We start from the raw sequence: 14,959 nt of genomic DNA on the forward strand, positions 1-14,959 counted from the left end.
GTATAATTAGATGTTAATTTTTTATTCATCATGAAACTTAACTACATTTACATTTATAGATCATGACCATATGTACCGACAGCTTTTAAAAGAAAGAATGCCTGTTTGTTCATACTGTATTTTTTCTTTTTTGACATAATAAACATTTCTCTATCACACACAGAAGATCATTTAAAAAAATGAAATGTTGACTTAAAAATTAGTATAGTATCTGACATTGGTTTTCAAAAAGTGAGAGTTAATCATTGAACTTGATAATTAAAAGTTAAAAAGTAGCTATATTTGTTATAAAATCATCTTTAAAAAGTGGCATTTTCTACTTTGATTTTTTTCTTACCCCTCTTATAGAAGTTTGATACTTCAAATTTTTTTCTTATATTATTTAATTTGCCACACTTAAAAGAAAATTAGAACAAAGAGTACTTAACAGTGTAAAATTATATTCTCTGAGTCTAGAATAACTTAACCTCCAAAAAAAGTGCTTTTGTTTGGAAGATGATCATATAAGAATATAAACATAAATGATTCACTGAAATAACTCTCACCAAAGATATTTATGTTATAGGCTATTCATTTTATTTCCTGAAACAAGGGGACAAAGATCAATGACAAACATCAGCAGTTGATAATGTTTACAGTCTTAAAATAAAAAAACAATAATATATTTTACTGGGTATATATAAATTCGTCATGTTGGCTTTATGAATCATTCATTTTTTATATAACTTTTTGATGCCTTCTTCCCTGTTTATTTATTTATTTATCATGTCTTTCAATAGCCGCATGCACTTAAATGACTTTTATGCCAAAGTTGTAGTTTTGGAGTATGTTTTCATATATAATCACTGACACTTAGAAATTTAAACCCCTAAGAAGGGAAGGATTATCACATGGTAATTGGCCCTCATTCAGTTGAGAGATATAATAATTCTAGTTTTGTAGCCACCATATTGATTTTGAAAAGAATAAAAATGAAATAAAAGAGGTGAATAAAGACTTAAATAAAATCTGGGTTAAGTTAAATATTTATACGCACCATGAGGACCATGACATGTCTAGTGCTAGTCAATATCATACAAGAAAATGCATGCTCATTTCAGTTCATGTAAAACTCACTTTAGGGGTGGGTAACCGCCATTTTCAGGAATTTCCCATGAGTAAAGCACAAGATGCACAAGATTCTTTGCTGAAAATTTAATCATCGAAGACAGAGCATTTGTTACTGGAAGCATAAGCCCCATGTAAGAAAATATTATGACTCTGGCAACTGATTCCTCCTGTTTCTGCTTTTCCGGTTATTGATGAGAGCCTTTAGCTTACCATAGTCCCCTCTCATCTTCTGTAATTCTTCTCCCTGATGATGTTGCTGCCGAGTGTCTTTGCAGTATTGATTAATCATCTGCATTTCTGAGTGGCTGAATGCCCCCATGATGTCCTTTGGGTGGAAGGGTAAAGCCCTCACAGAGCTGGCCCAGGTCCATGGGGACCATTTGTCTGTCACAACTGCCACCATTTCCGAATCTAAAACTTTGAAGTTGATCTTGGCTATGGTCTGCTTGAAGCTGTTTTCTGTTGCAATGCAGTGATACAACCCTTGGTCAGAATCTTGAACAGAGCGAATTAGGAGTCCTTGAGAAGTGGCTATTATTCTGTCATTCAACTTAACCTAAGAGAGAGACACATTAAAGTTCCAAAAACTTAAAGCTATATATTTTCAAAATGATATGCCTGTATAATAGAATACTGTTGACATTTACACATTTGGTAAAAGAATTGAGTACTAATTTAATTAGTTCCCTTCTCAGAGGACACAAATTTTTGGTCCGTTCCTTTGCTTTTTTTTTTTGGTGCATGGAAGATCTTGTTACAAGAGTACTGAATTTATTAAAGAAAGGGTAAAGATCTCCGCAATACTGGTAAAAATAGTTTCAAGTGCATGCCTTTTGTACAGATGTAGTTTCATCACATATAAACAAAGAATTTTGGTTGCTTTTTTGCTTTTGAAATCTGAATCACAGTCAACATTATGGGTAAAGTTCATAGATAATTTAAGATAGCTATATCATCTTGTTTTTATTTTTATAAAAATACTTATTTGTGGGAACCAGCAGTTAGCGTAATGGCTATGTCGCTGGACTCCCACGTAGCCGACTGCGGTTCCCGTCCCGGACCCGGTGGCTTAAAACTCACGCTGGGCGTGTGTGCATGTGTACCCGAGATCCTGAGAGGAGAATGGAGGAGAAGGGATTGTGGCGTGACCATCCCCCCTGGGGGGTGATTTCTCGCTTTCTGTCTCTATGTCTCTGTCTGTCTGGCGAGCGCATGCGCCCTATAGTGAAAACCTCTCCAAAAAAAAAAAAAATACTTACTTGTAAAGCTATAAAGCCACAATTAGAGGGTTGAATTATAACTTTTTTTTAAATTAAATTCCAGCAAGCATCTGTGCTTACAAGAGAGAGGGGGGAAGGGAGAGAGCACCCCTAAAGAGGCATGGTCACACTTTAATTCCTTCTCTTTTATTTTTGTCATCCTGTAAAGATTTTGGCATGTACACACACATACCTGATGTGTTTTTCAAGGCTCTAGGGCTGGGATTCAAACTGTAGGTGTTCATGTAGTATCAAGCTCCTTTAACCACTAGATTATGGAGCCAGATCTGTTTACCAATAAAGTAATGAATATTTTTCTAAGTTTAAAAAACATGAAAGCAGAGGTAGAGTTTGAATATTAAGGGTCCTTTTCATTTATACCACACTAAAAAAAAATAAGTTGGAATGTCATTATCTGGTGGTTTTGCTTTGTAAAGAAAGGTAATAAAAAGCTACTGGTTAATATTTAGTTGGTTTATGGGCTTATGCTGGGAAAAGTGATTACTTGTTGGATTTCGGCCCAATGCTTCAAATCTACCTTCCTTACAGTTTCAGATATAGCACTGTCAATGAACAGATCGAGTCTAAGTGATTATTGTCTGATATGTATACTCTGGAGTGTTCTTTTCTTAAGGAAAAGTGAAATTTGACCAAACTCAAAATAAGATAATGCATATGAAATGCTTTTCTAAATGTTAAAGCTCTGTCTAAAACACATTTTATTATTCATGAAATCAAAATTTAAAATAAATTACTTTGGGTAGATTAAAAAGTGATACACAATAAAATATGACATTCCATGTGCAAAGAAATCTCACATGAAAATGATCCCAGTTCAAATCTGGAGACCTCAGTGAGTACCTCAGGCATGTCTTGCCCATTGTCTGGCTGAGGCTGGGGGCGGATGGCAATGTATAGGCATTGTTGGAGGTGCTATCTCTCTATCTCTCTTTCTCTCACTTTCTGTCTCACTGAAACTTTAAAAAAAAAGTAGACTGATGTTTTTTGACAAAATGTAACCCACACACAAAAGCAAAACAATAAAAGATAGTATTAAAAGACAGACAATAGATCAAAACCAGAAACACAAAAGAAAATCATTAGAAGAAAGTAAAAGTTTAAAATTAAATATATTTTTAAAATTTAAATGCACCTTAATTTTATTTTATTTTTTTATTTTTTTTTTTTGCCATAGAGTGTGTATACTTGCTGCCAGAGAGAGAGACAGTGAGCGGGAAAGTGAGAAATCACCCCCCCTGGGGGATAGCCATACTGTAATCCCTTCTCCATTTTCCTCCTGGGATTCTGGGCATGCTCACACACCTGCCTGGTGTGATTTTCAAGCTACCAGGCCCAGGGCTCAAACGGTAGTTAGCCTTGTGGGAGCCCAGCTGCCTTAACCACCATGCCAACTGCTGGCCCCTTAAATAGTTTAAATGATACAGAAATCACATTTGAAATTAAAGAGAAAGAAATTTTTCCTATTTGTATAAAATTGAGGAAATTTTTTTAAAGTCAATTTGATAACATCAATAAAACATATATATAATATCTGATATAAAAAGTTCATCTCCAGGAATTTATCTTCAAGCTATACCCTAACAAGAATGCAGATATCTGTTTACATAAAATTTTTGAGAAGGGGAAAAACAATAGGTAATCTAACCAGCAGATGGCTTAAAAAAAATTCAAAGTACATGAGGTAACTCCATATGTATAGGTACTGAAGTGTGTGTGTGAGTGTGTGTGTGCCTGTGAGAAAGAGAGGAAAAAAATTATAGATCATACACTTACTTGGAGGAATATACAATGAGTAAATATATAACTCTTGGTAATATATAATAAATTCTTGGTAATCTTATACTATGAGAAATGGACATAAATATTGAAGAAAAGGAAGGCTTTAGTTTTCACTTATGCTAACCAGTATGAACTATTACATTTTGCCACACGAGCTCTTATTATTTGTATTACTTTTTGGAAAGTTTGGTTTACATATCAATGATATAAGGAATAAGTGTATGTTTGCCTAAAATAGTAAGGAAAAATCTGGATGAATTTAATAAAATATTTATATTTTATTAAACTTATTAATACTAAGTAGAATTGTGATATACTGAAATTCTGATCAAAACATTTTCATATTTGTTAATATGAAATGGTACCAGAATCATAAATGGTATCAGAATCATAAATTATTATCTGTTTATATTTTTTAGATTGGAAAAAAATTAAGATAATAATATTTGAGTCACCACATTCTTGAACATTCTGTATTAATTTCTGTGATGTATTCAAACCCATGTATATTTATTAACTTTAATTTTAAATCACAGAAATTTACTTGTTTATTAGTCTATTAAATGAGTAAGAGACAAACATTTCATGTATATTATGTAGTCCTTATTATTGTATTAGTTACCTAGTTACCCAATCCACATTAAAATGTATATAAAAGGACTGATTTTTGAAAGGATGGATCATGTCCATGGGTTCATGCCCTAGCCTGAAAACTCACTTAGGTATGTAATCACCACCACAGATTATGACTCTATCTCCGGGTACTTTGTAAGGCAATTATTATTACAACTACATCCTCTCAAAATTAAAATAAAGTAGATTGCAGAAATTTCAAGACTACTTTGATGACAGTCTTGATAGCAAAGAAAATAGATCTCAAATAAATAGCAATTTTGTGTTATCGAAATTTTTCTAACTTTTTTTTAAGGATTGTAGAATTCTGATGCCAGAGGGGTTTTGAAATGTATTTAGCTCATCTTTATCCACATAATGAAATGTTCTCTTATGCAAGTGGCCATTAGCCTATGGTTTAGCATTCATGTAACTAGGACCATACAATTACCTGAACAGCTCATAACATTCCTGAATAGGCAAGTCTGAGAGATGGAATGTATTTTTCCACATGGAGTCAGCATTTACTTCAGTAACTTTGATGTAGTCCCTCTGTTCTATAGTTTGACTCAGATGCATTCTAATAGCTTTAAGTAATTTAATATGTAATCACAAAATTGCCCCAAACAGAAAAATACACACAAATGTCAAAGGCATTTCCATTTTCCCCTTGCCTCCATCAGAATTTATGACGCACTCCCATTAGCTAGCATGTTTTGGGCTGAGGCAAGGCTTTAAATACACATCTACATTTAGTCCTCATTCTCATTTGCCAGAACAATGCGGCATCATTATAAAATTCATTATCTATAATATATCACCCTATGATAATTTACAGTGTCTCTCTTTTTAAAATAACTGTCTCTAAGCCATGAAAGATTACAGTGTGTGTCCTTTTGTTTGAAAACCTAGAGTTCTTTTCTCATGCCACTAAGTAAAGGCAACAGTCCCATAAACAATGATTCCATATATTACCTAACTGAAACACAAGAGTTATAAATAACAAAGCCATGGAAACAGATTACCACCCAGCAGCAAAATGCTCTTTGTCATAAAGGTTGCAGTTCAGTGTCATTTCTTTCTGAGGAAATTGTACTTTTTTAAAAGCTCTCTTCTATCTTGGGAAGCACACAAAGGTGCTGTTGTGGTGTGAGGACTTGGTTCTGAGTTCGCACACATCTTGTTTCTTTTACGAATGTTTCCTCACATCCACAGCAGTGCCACGCTCCTGTTTCAGTCCCCATGTTAGAGAGGTGAGCAGGCAGAGAGAATTTCTAATTAATCCATCAATGCTAAGGACAAAGGATTTTAAAGAAGGTGGCACTCATGCTCCCCAAGACATTAAAGGATGTTCATATGCTTTTCCTTTCTCATTTGAGCTGAACCTCACCCAGGGATGGTGAGTTCATGTTCTCTCCAAAGCCCTGATTGATTGCTGCTGCACTGCGTCACTCACCTCTTTCCTCCTGTCTTTGTCTTTCTGTAGCAACCACTTGATAGATGCCTGTGGAGACTTGGGGGCACACTCGAGGAAAGTGGTGTTATTTTTTACACCATACTGAACAATTTCAGCTGCATTTCTGTATGCTGAAGAGCAAAAGGAAAATGAGAGAGAGGGAGAAAAGGAGCAAGAGAACACAAAGGAATTTAGAGTATATTTGCGGGTAGGGATACTAATTTCTCTAAAAATGTGATCAATTAAGGAAGTGATCATCACTTAGGAAGCACCCTATTATGAATTATTTACCTGTTTTATTTAATGTAACAGGAAGGAGAGAAAGACTACTAAGTTGATTAAGGCTATGTTGATAAGGGAATCGATGTTAACCCAAGAATTAGTCTATCCCAACGATGGTACTTAATACCACTTTGTACACTGTATTATAACAATAGTCCTGTGAGTCAGATTTTCTCAGCTTTTCACCGCTGAGCAACTGACGCTGTGAGTTATGAGGAAACAGACTGTAGTTAGAATGTTAACTACAAAAAGGCCCAGACTCAGTGAAGGTCCGCACTGAATACGGAGTAATCCCATCCTTAATCACTATCTCACAGTGGTATGGAGGGACTTCAGAAGCACCGAGAAAAGACAGTAAGGCCTGTCCTCAGTCAGATATGGTGGTTGAGAAAACCAGGGTGAAATCCTGACTTCTCCACCTATGGCTGTGTCACCTTAGACAACTTCCTTGATCTCTCTGTGTCCTAGTTGTACTTATCACTCAAGTACAGGTTACAATATTTTCAAACAGGTTTCTCAATGAAAGTATGAAATTAGGTAAAGCATGTGGAATAATCATGTATAGCTTAGACATAGACAGAAACCTCACCCATAAAGCCAGAACAACAAAAGACTCCACATTAGTTTCTGGAGCATTAAAGGGGAGATCGGGTTTTTACACAAGGTCGGCATCAATATTGTTACTGTTCTGACCACCATGACAGCTCCTACCTCTGATGGGAGCTGACACACTTTGATAAAATACTCGCTAAATAGAGAAATGTTAATCTAGATTTATTCCCTCAAGCAGATGTGTAAAACAATCACACAAAAATCTATCTTAACTTGCTTTTTTAGTTAAGGTGGTTAATAACAAAAATGTCATTCTTTACTAAAGGAAGGCCCAGAATCAAAGCACTAGAAATAGGAGGTTCAATGTTAATTTCTAAAATAGCACATCTGTAGCAGCTTAGTAAGCCAAGAGGAAGGTCTGCTCGGGGATATTTCTGGTTGGTGGGGTTGAGGTGGGAAGAGGGAATTTAGTACCACCATATCAGGATAGGAAGGCAGGGATCATGTTAACCGCAAGACAGGGCCACTGTGCCGGTATTATGGTAAACTCGTGTTCACAACAAGATTATTCACTATAACGAAAGAGGAGATGAAATCCAAGTGTCTGGTGATGAGTGAATGGAAAAAACAAGCGATACACATACAGTCTCTCTCACACACAAAACCTACACACACACATAACGTATACATACACACACACACACAAGGATATTATTCTGTCCTCAATAGAAAGAAAATTCCAGTACATAGTACCATGTGGATGAACCTTGAAGATATTAATGTGAAGTAAGCCAGTCATGAAAGGACAAATATTCTATGATTCTACTTATATTTAGACTGGTCAAATCCATAACAAATGCATATGAAAGTAGAATGGTAGTTGCCAGAGGCTGGGGAAAGAAGGAATGGGTAGTTAGTTGGAAAGCTGGAAAATATCTGGGATGGCTCTTGGTATGGCTGCAAAATAAAGTAAATGACATAACGTCACGGATCTGTACACTTTAATATAGTTAATAGTCCATTTTATGTTATGTGTATCTACTGCAATAAAAAATGTTGTTCCATGTGTTCTTCAATGGTAAATCTTAAAAAGTAAATTTTTTTTTATCTTCAAAACAAAATAATAGCTAAAAAAATCCTATAATTACAATCTGTGTGAAGGATCTACCAATTAACATACCTGAAGTAGGTATCCCCAGACTTCAGTTTTCACATTTCTCAGTATACATACAAAAGTCATTTGATTTTTTAATTACCATACACCAACACCAAAACATTGTGCAGTGATCCTTTATCTAAAATGAAAGGCTTAACTCTATTACATGATAGGGGACATGCTACGGTTCACCAAGATTACCCATTGTTCATTTTAATACCTTTTAAGTTAAAGCCTCGGCATTGAGTCAGTGGATTTCCATGTCTCACGTCTTGTCTTCGGCTTCTCCTATGAATGCAGAAATAATGTAAGAGTGACTTAGTATTATCACTATCCATTAAATTGCATTTCAAATATTGCATTTCTGATTTTGCAAACTTTTAATTGCCTTAGTTTTCCTACTTAAAAAAAAGAGGGCTGGTTATCTGATGTAGCTGATATTTTGCATTTAATGAATGTAATAATAGGGTGAGTACTTACTTTTGCTTTTTAAAAATTTTATCTTAAATATTTGTGTGTGTGTGTGTGTGTTTGTGCACACACATGTTTGTGATTTCTGGTTTATACATAATTGCAATACATCTTTTTGGGGTATAGTATGGTTTTTCAAAGTATACATATAATGTGTGTGTGTATGTGTGTGTGTGTACTCATTTCACTTGACATTGAACATTGTATTCTATCCGTGCTTATAAAATCAGAATAAATTCAGTCCTTTCCAGTATTCCATTTCAAAGGGAATGGCTATGAATTTCCTATTATGTGACTTTTTTGGATAAATGCTAGATGCTATAATTTAATAGTGCAAATTTTTAGTTCCAAGCCATTCACCCAAAATGTTTTAAAATATTAACCTCTATGAGTATTTTTCTTCTTTTGAAAGTTTTTCTTAAATAAACATATTTGTCCTATAAAAGTCTACTTTCTAATACTTTCCAAATATATTGAAACTTTTATGGAACAAATGATATAAAAGTCAAACATGGATTTTCAATATAAAGTTAAATAATAATGTTCACTTATTGGAGTAAACATTCCCTTTTAACTTTTTACTTGAAAACTTTCAAACTTACATAAAGTGTGTGTGTGTGTGTGTGTGTGTGTGTGTGTGTATTTACTGGCACACCTAGATTCATGAACTTCTTTGCCACCTTTATGTTTTTCTCTCATGTAAGTGAGTATATGTGGTATAAATACTGTGTATTTCTATTTTCATTTGAAAACCATCAAAAACTAAGTTGAAGACATGATAATGCTTCACTCTTAAGTACCTTAGCTTGTATCTTCCAAGAATAAGTATTTGCTCTCCATAACAATAATATTATACTAGAGATGTTATATTTATTTAATAATAGTAGTTAGTAAATATTCATATTAAAATTGTCCTAGCTCTCCTCAACTACAGATCTAATCAACGTTCATTTTTTGCATTTCGTTCTTAGGTATTGCCTGGTCAAGCACTTCAAAATGTAGTTCTATTCTTTGCAATTTTGTCATTATTTAAATAAAAGTTACAAGTTATTTGTATTCTATTTATTTAATTTCCTGAGTCTTAGATTCACTAGGTATCTTACTGGTATTTACATTATATAGGGTTAACAATTCAAAATAGAGCAACTGAGAGCCTCTGAACAACACATCGCGGGCAGAAACATTACTAAAAGCAAGAAGGTAGATTCTAAATATTGGGAGTTACAGCTAAATTGAATATTTGTCGTAAATGTTGAAAAGTACATATAGGCAAATGCATATATAATTAATTGGGTTAAATTGTTACAAGTCTTCATTAATATTTTAGTCATCAAGGACCCATTACAAGGTTCAGCAAGAAGAAAAATATTAAAATCACACAGTAGTTATTAAACTTACAAAGTAAAATTAATCTCAAAGTCATTAAGAATGAAAAACTCATTTTAAGATTATAGCAAATAGTTAATCCTCTATGTACACAATGGCTTACACACATTTACTTATGGAAATAAAGGTATAAAATTTTGTACCACTCGAATATTCCCTTTCTTTAAAAGTCATATGATCCTTATTCACTTAGACATTTGTATACAATGACACACACACACAATAATGGAGGTGTTAGTCACTCTTAGGAAATATGATTACTCTTGTGGTCTAGAATAGCTCCCATATCAGGTTTTCAAGTTGCTGTATTTGCTATGTATTGAAGTTGTTGCATTATTTGCCACTAGCTAACTAGAGAATGTATATTATATGAACACCATGTGAAAGTTCTTATGACTGATCTGCCATTTTCAGCCATAGAGACAGGCAATGTCATAAACAATGGCTAATTTATTGTCTGTAAGCAGCATTACATAATGGTTTTCACATATACATGCTTTCAAGCTGAGCAACCTGAATTTACAGTTATCACATAGCTTCCAGATATTTAATATAGAAAGACATCATTATAGCTTGGTTTAAATGATGAAATCAGCAAAAGAGTCCATCTGGGCTTTTTGGATGTATAGATTTGAATGTCTAGATTCCCTCTCAGCATTCAGCAAGCACTGCAAAGCATGCTGGTACTCAGAGTAATACTATATTGCACAAATGATTGGGATTTGCCTCAAGTTGCCAACATTTCATCCATTATAGTTAATTCCCTTGAGTAAACAATAAAATAATTTTCTTCTTGGATAGAAAACATACTTATTTGAAGATTGTACTAATTATCTTGTCTTAAAATAAAGTTTCTAACTATATGTTTGAATCCAGAATAAATAACATGAGGCTAAATTGCAGTATTTGATACAAATACACAAACATTTCAAATCCTTGAGAGTGGAGAGGGAAAAAATATCCCTGTATTGTTTACTATGAACCAAGTTGTTTTACAGAAGAGAAACTACTGAACTAATGACTTTTGACAACTTTATTACGACAAAGTATGTATTCCATTGACTTTCAAGTGTTATTGTACTTTTCTAGCAAAAGACGTATTTTTGCCCTTCATTTCCATGAATTTCTCTGCGTGATCTTTGTGTTCTACTTAAGAGCATGGTGCCGTCAGGATAAAACCAGGTTGATTAAAGGCAATAGAGAAAATAAATGTAGAAAATACCTCAAATGATCATTTTCATCACTACTTTTAAATCTCTAAGAAAAATGAATATCGCATATGGGAACTCAGGAAATAGTTAAGTAATTCAACCAATGTGTTTTGCATACACTATATCTCATATCCTTGAAAATAAGTTAGAGAATTCCAATAATATAGACATCTTATTGAAATTTTAAATATGTTAGCCAAACATGAATATGGTAAGCTCAGACACACACACACACACACACACACACACACACACACACACACACACACACACAGAGTCATACACTATTAGATAAGAATCTGTTCTGAGAAATGTTACTAGATGATTTTGTCATTGTGTTAACCTTATAGAGTGTACTTACGCAAATGCAGATATATAGCCTACTACACACCTAGGCTATTTGGTGTAGTTTCTTGACCCTTATGTGGTGCCTTACATGCGATCCATCATTGACCAAAATCCCCTACATAGTGCATGAATCTGTGTGTGTGTGTGTGTGTGTGTGTGTGTGTGTATTGCATTTTCTGGTTGCTTATGATAGAATTGACATACTGCTAGAAATAATCTAAACAGCTCTTTAAATGGTTATTACTTTCTTTCATAGTCATGATGCATAGTTTAATACCAAGCATGATATTGCAACAGTAAAGAACTGCAAGATGGCTTCAGCTCTTTGTTTATTAAAAAGATATAATTACGATCATGATTTATGGTCGCAGAATGGCAATGTGGATTCTATGTTAAATACATATATTTAGAAGGATAAGTGAAGTTGTGATAGGTGGGAATACATGCAAATAAATGAGCTAGTTCATATTTCAGCAGAAGCAACTAAAATGTAAAAAGTATCTTAAATATGCAATGATAGTCCACATATAGTGTGAAATTTCATTTGAGAATTTTTTTTTTGAGAGGTTTTTGCTATAGGGCGCGTGCCCTTGCCAGAAAGACAGAGAGAGACAGAAAGCAAGAAATCACCCCCCATGGGGGATGTCCACGCCACAATCCCTTCTCCTCTATTCTCTTCTCGGGATCTTGGACACACATGCATATGCATCCAGTGTGACTTTAAGCTGCCGGGTTCAGGACTCGAACCATGGTTGACTACATGCGAGTCCAGTGACATAGCCATTACACCAACTGTAGGTCCCAGTATTTTTGTTTGTTAAATAAAAGTGCTTGTTGGCCAAAGTTAAAAATTCTGCAGGGGAGTAGTACTGATCTTCCATTCTTTCACATTGTGTAAGAGATTGGTAGCCCTATATTAAACTAAAGTTCAATTTAGAGACCCTCACATCACTTTCTTCTTGGAAAGTACACAGCTATAGCTCCCTTCAGCACTGAATCTGGTTAATGAAGTGAAGACCATAGTTTAGGTGCTACAGATGTCAGTTTTTAGTTTCTTACAGAACAGAAAAATAATCAGACCATTGTCTTATGAACAGTTATGGTGATATTTAAATACTGCTTCTGTTATATTTGGAAGCACAAAATAAATATGGACAAAAATGTCAACAGTAGCCACAATTTATTTTTATTTGTAATTATATTTGGCATTTGCTTCCTTTACATTTCATATCTAGGTTCAGACCCCTAGCCAAGTACCAAGTTGGATGATCATAGGGTAATGAGGTCCCAAAATTCGATGTAGAAATCAAAAGAAGTAATAGACCTGCTCCCTAACTCCTGTGATGACAGAGAGGAACTCCTTACTTAAAGAGCAGGAATTCTCTTCATGTCTCACACCTTTAAATAGAGAAGGCTCATGTTGTAATCCAAGCTATTCCTCTCTACTCCAGATTCCTACTTCTTTCTTTCTTTCTTTTTTTTTTAAGAGAGATTTTTGCTATAGAGTATGTGTGCTCACCAGAGAGACAGAGAGAGAGAGACTGCGAGAATTCACCACCTAGGGGAATGGCCATGCCACAATCCCTTTTTCATTCTCTATCTTGGAATTTTGAGCATGCATGTACACACACCTGGTGTCAGTTTTAAACCATTGGGGCCTAGACTTGAACCATGGTCAACTACGTGGGAGTCCACATAACATTACACCATCTGCTGGTCCCCAGGTTCACATTTCTAACTGCCTGCTCAACATCTCCTCTTGAATATCACAGGCATCGTTATCTTAATATCGTCTTTCTCCTTACAAGCCTGACCCTTCCCAAAATTTTCTTTTAGGAAATGTTACCTACAGACTTCTTAATGCTCAGTACTGAGAACTGACATCATTTTTGACTTTTCTATTTTTCTAACTTCCTATATTCAATATGTTCATAGGTTCTGTGAGCTCTGTCAAAAATCAGAAAACTTCATAATCTCTTCCTTTATCCTGTGCAAACCACCACTATATCTCATCTGGATTATTCTAGGAGTCTCTTGTGCAACTTCTGTTCACCTCCCTCCAAAAGCCTTTGCCTATCTCAGAGTGTCCATCCAAGCCAAATCCAGCCAGTATTCTCTTTTTTTTGATTATTTATTTATTTGTTATTATTATTATTTCTTAATTTGACCAAAGAGACAGAAAGAAGGCAAGAAAAGAGAAAAGTGAGAAAGAAAGCAAGCTGCCAGGTCCGGGACTCGAACCACAGTCAGCCATGTGGGAGTCCAGCACCTTAACCACCATACCACCTGCCAGCCCCCAACCAGTAGTCTTTTAAAACCAAAGGTCAAATGATATTACTCATATGCTCAAAAGCCCTTACTCTATCTTCCATTTCACCCTATATTTAAATCTTTCAATTATTTATAAAGCACTATGTTATCTGGCCTTCTGACCTCGTTTCTTCCCACCCTTCTTGTTCTTCACTTCAGTATGGCCTCATTAACATTGAAGCTGTTTCCTGAACAACCTGAGTACTCTCAAGTATTAGGGAATTATTGCTGCTCCTCATGACACTCATGTTCTTGTTCATACATTATGTACACAGTAAGGTCTTCTCTGACAATCCATGTGACATAGCAAGTCCCTGCTTCTCATAGGTCCTACCTACCATCTCTGTCCTTTGAAAAATGCTAGACCTTAACATTAGTTGACATACTAGAGGTTTCCTTTATTTATTTTCTGTCTTCCTCTTCAGAATTTATTATTCCTGGGACCAGCAGTTAGCGTAATGGCTATGTCACTGGACTCCCATGTAGTCGACCGTGGTTTGCGTCCTGGACCCAGTGGCTTAAAACTCACACCGGGTGCGTATGCATGCATGCCCAAGATCCCGAGAGGAGAATGGAGGAGAAGGGATTGTGGCATGGCCATCCCCAAAGGGGGGTGATTTCTTACTTTCTGTCTCTCTGTCTCTCTGTCTGTCTGGCAAGCGCATGCTCCCTATAGCAAAAATCTCTCAAAAAAAAAAAAAAAGAATTTATTATTCCTGAAGACAGAGATGTTTGTCTTTTTGTTGTTGTTTTTTATGTTCTATGCCTAGCTTCCAGAGCAGGGCCTGAAAAATATTTGTCCCATGGTAACTGTTTGTTAAATTAATGGATAAAAGAATCAGAATACTTTTGATATGTGAAAGTGCTAAGGATTTTAATCTTTCAAGGTCCTTAAAGGCATGTATTTGTTACAGGGAATAAAAGCTATAAAACACCGTCACTGCATTGCTTTACTTGAAAGATCACTGGTTTTCCAGGCCGGTACTGTTTTGTTTTTCTGCTGAAC

The 14,959-nt window shown here is 35.0% G+C and overlaps 1 protein-coding gene across 1 annotated transcript in view; it reads right to left on the reverse strand.

Annotated features, from left to right (window-relative positions):
* Positions 1 to 713: 713 nt before the first annotated feature.
* Positions 714 to 14,959, reverse strand: part of SEMA3C (semaphorin 3C) — a 194,960-nt gene continuing 180,714 nt past the window's right edge. The window contains exons 17-19 of the mRNA XM_027774140.1: positions 8,448 to 8,515; positions 6,238 to 6,368; positions 714 to 1,666 (exon numbers count right to left, since the gene is read on the reverse strand). Of these exons, the coding sequence (XP_027629941.1) occupies positions 1,253 to 1,666; positions 6,238 to 6,368; positions 8,448 to 8,515 (613 nt within the window). The 3' untranslated portion in view covers positions 714 to 1,252. The remainder of the gene's footprint in view (positions 1,667 to 6,237; positions 6,369 to 8,447; positions 8,516 to 14,959) is intronic.

This window comes from Tupaia chinensis, unplaced genomic scaffold, assembly GCF_000334495.1.
Source record: "Tupaia chinensis unplaced genomic scaffold, TupChi_1.0 Scaffold000406_1, whole genome shotgun sequence".
NCBI classification, from domain to species: domain Eukaryota; kingdom Metazoa; phylum Chordata; class Mammalia; order Scandentia; family Tupaiidae; genus Tupaia; species Tupaia belangeri.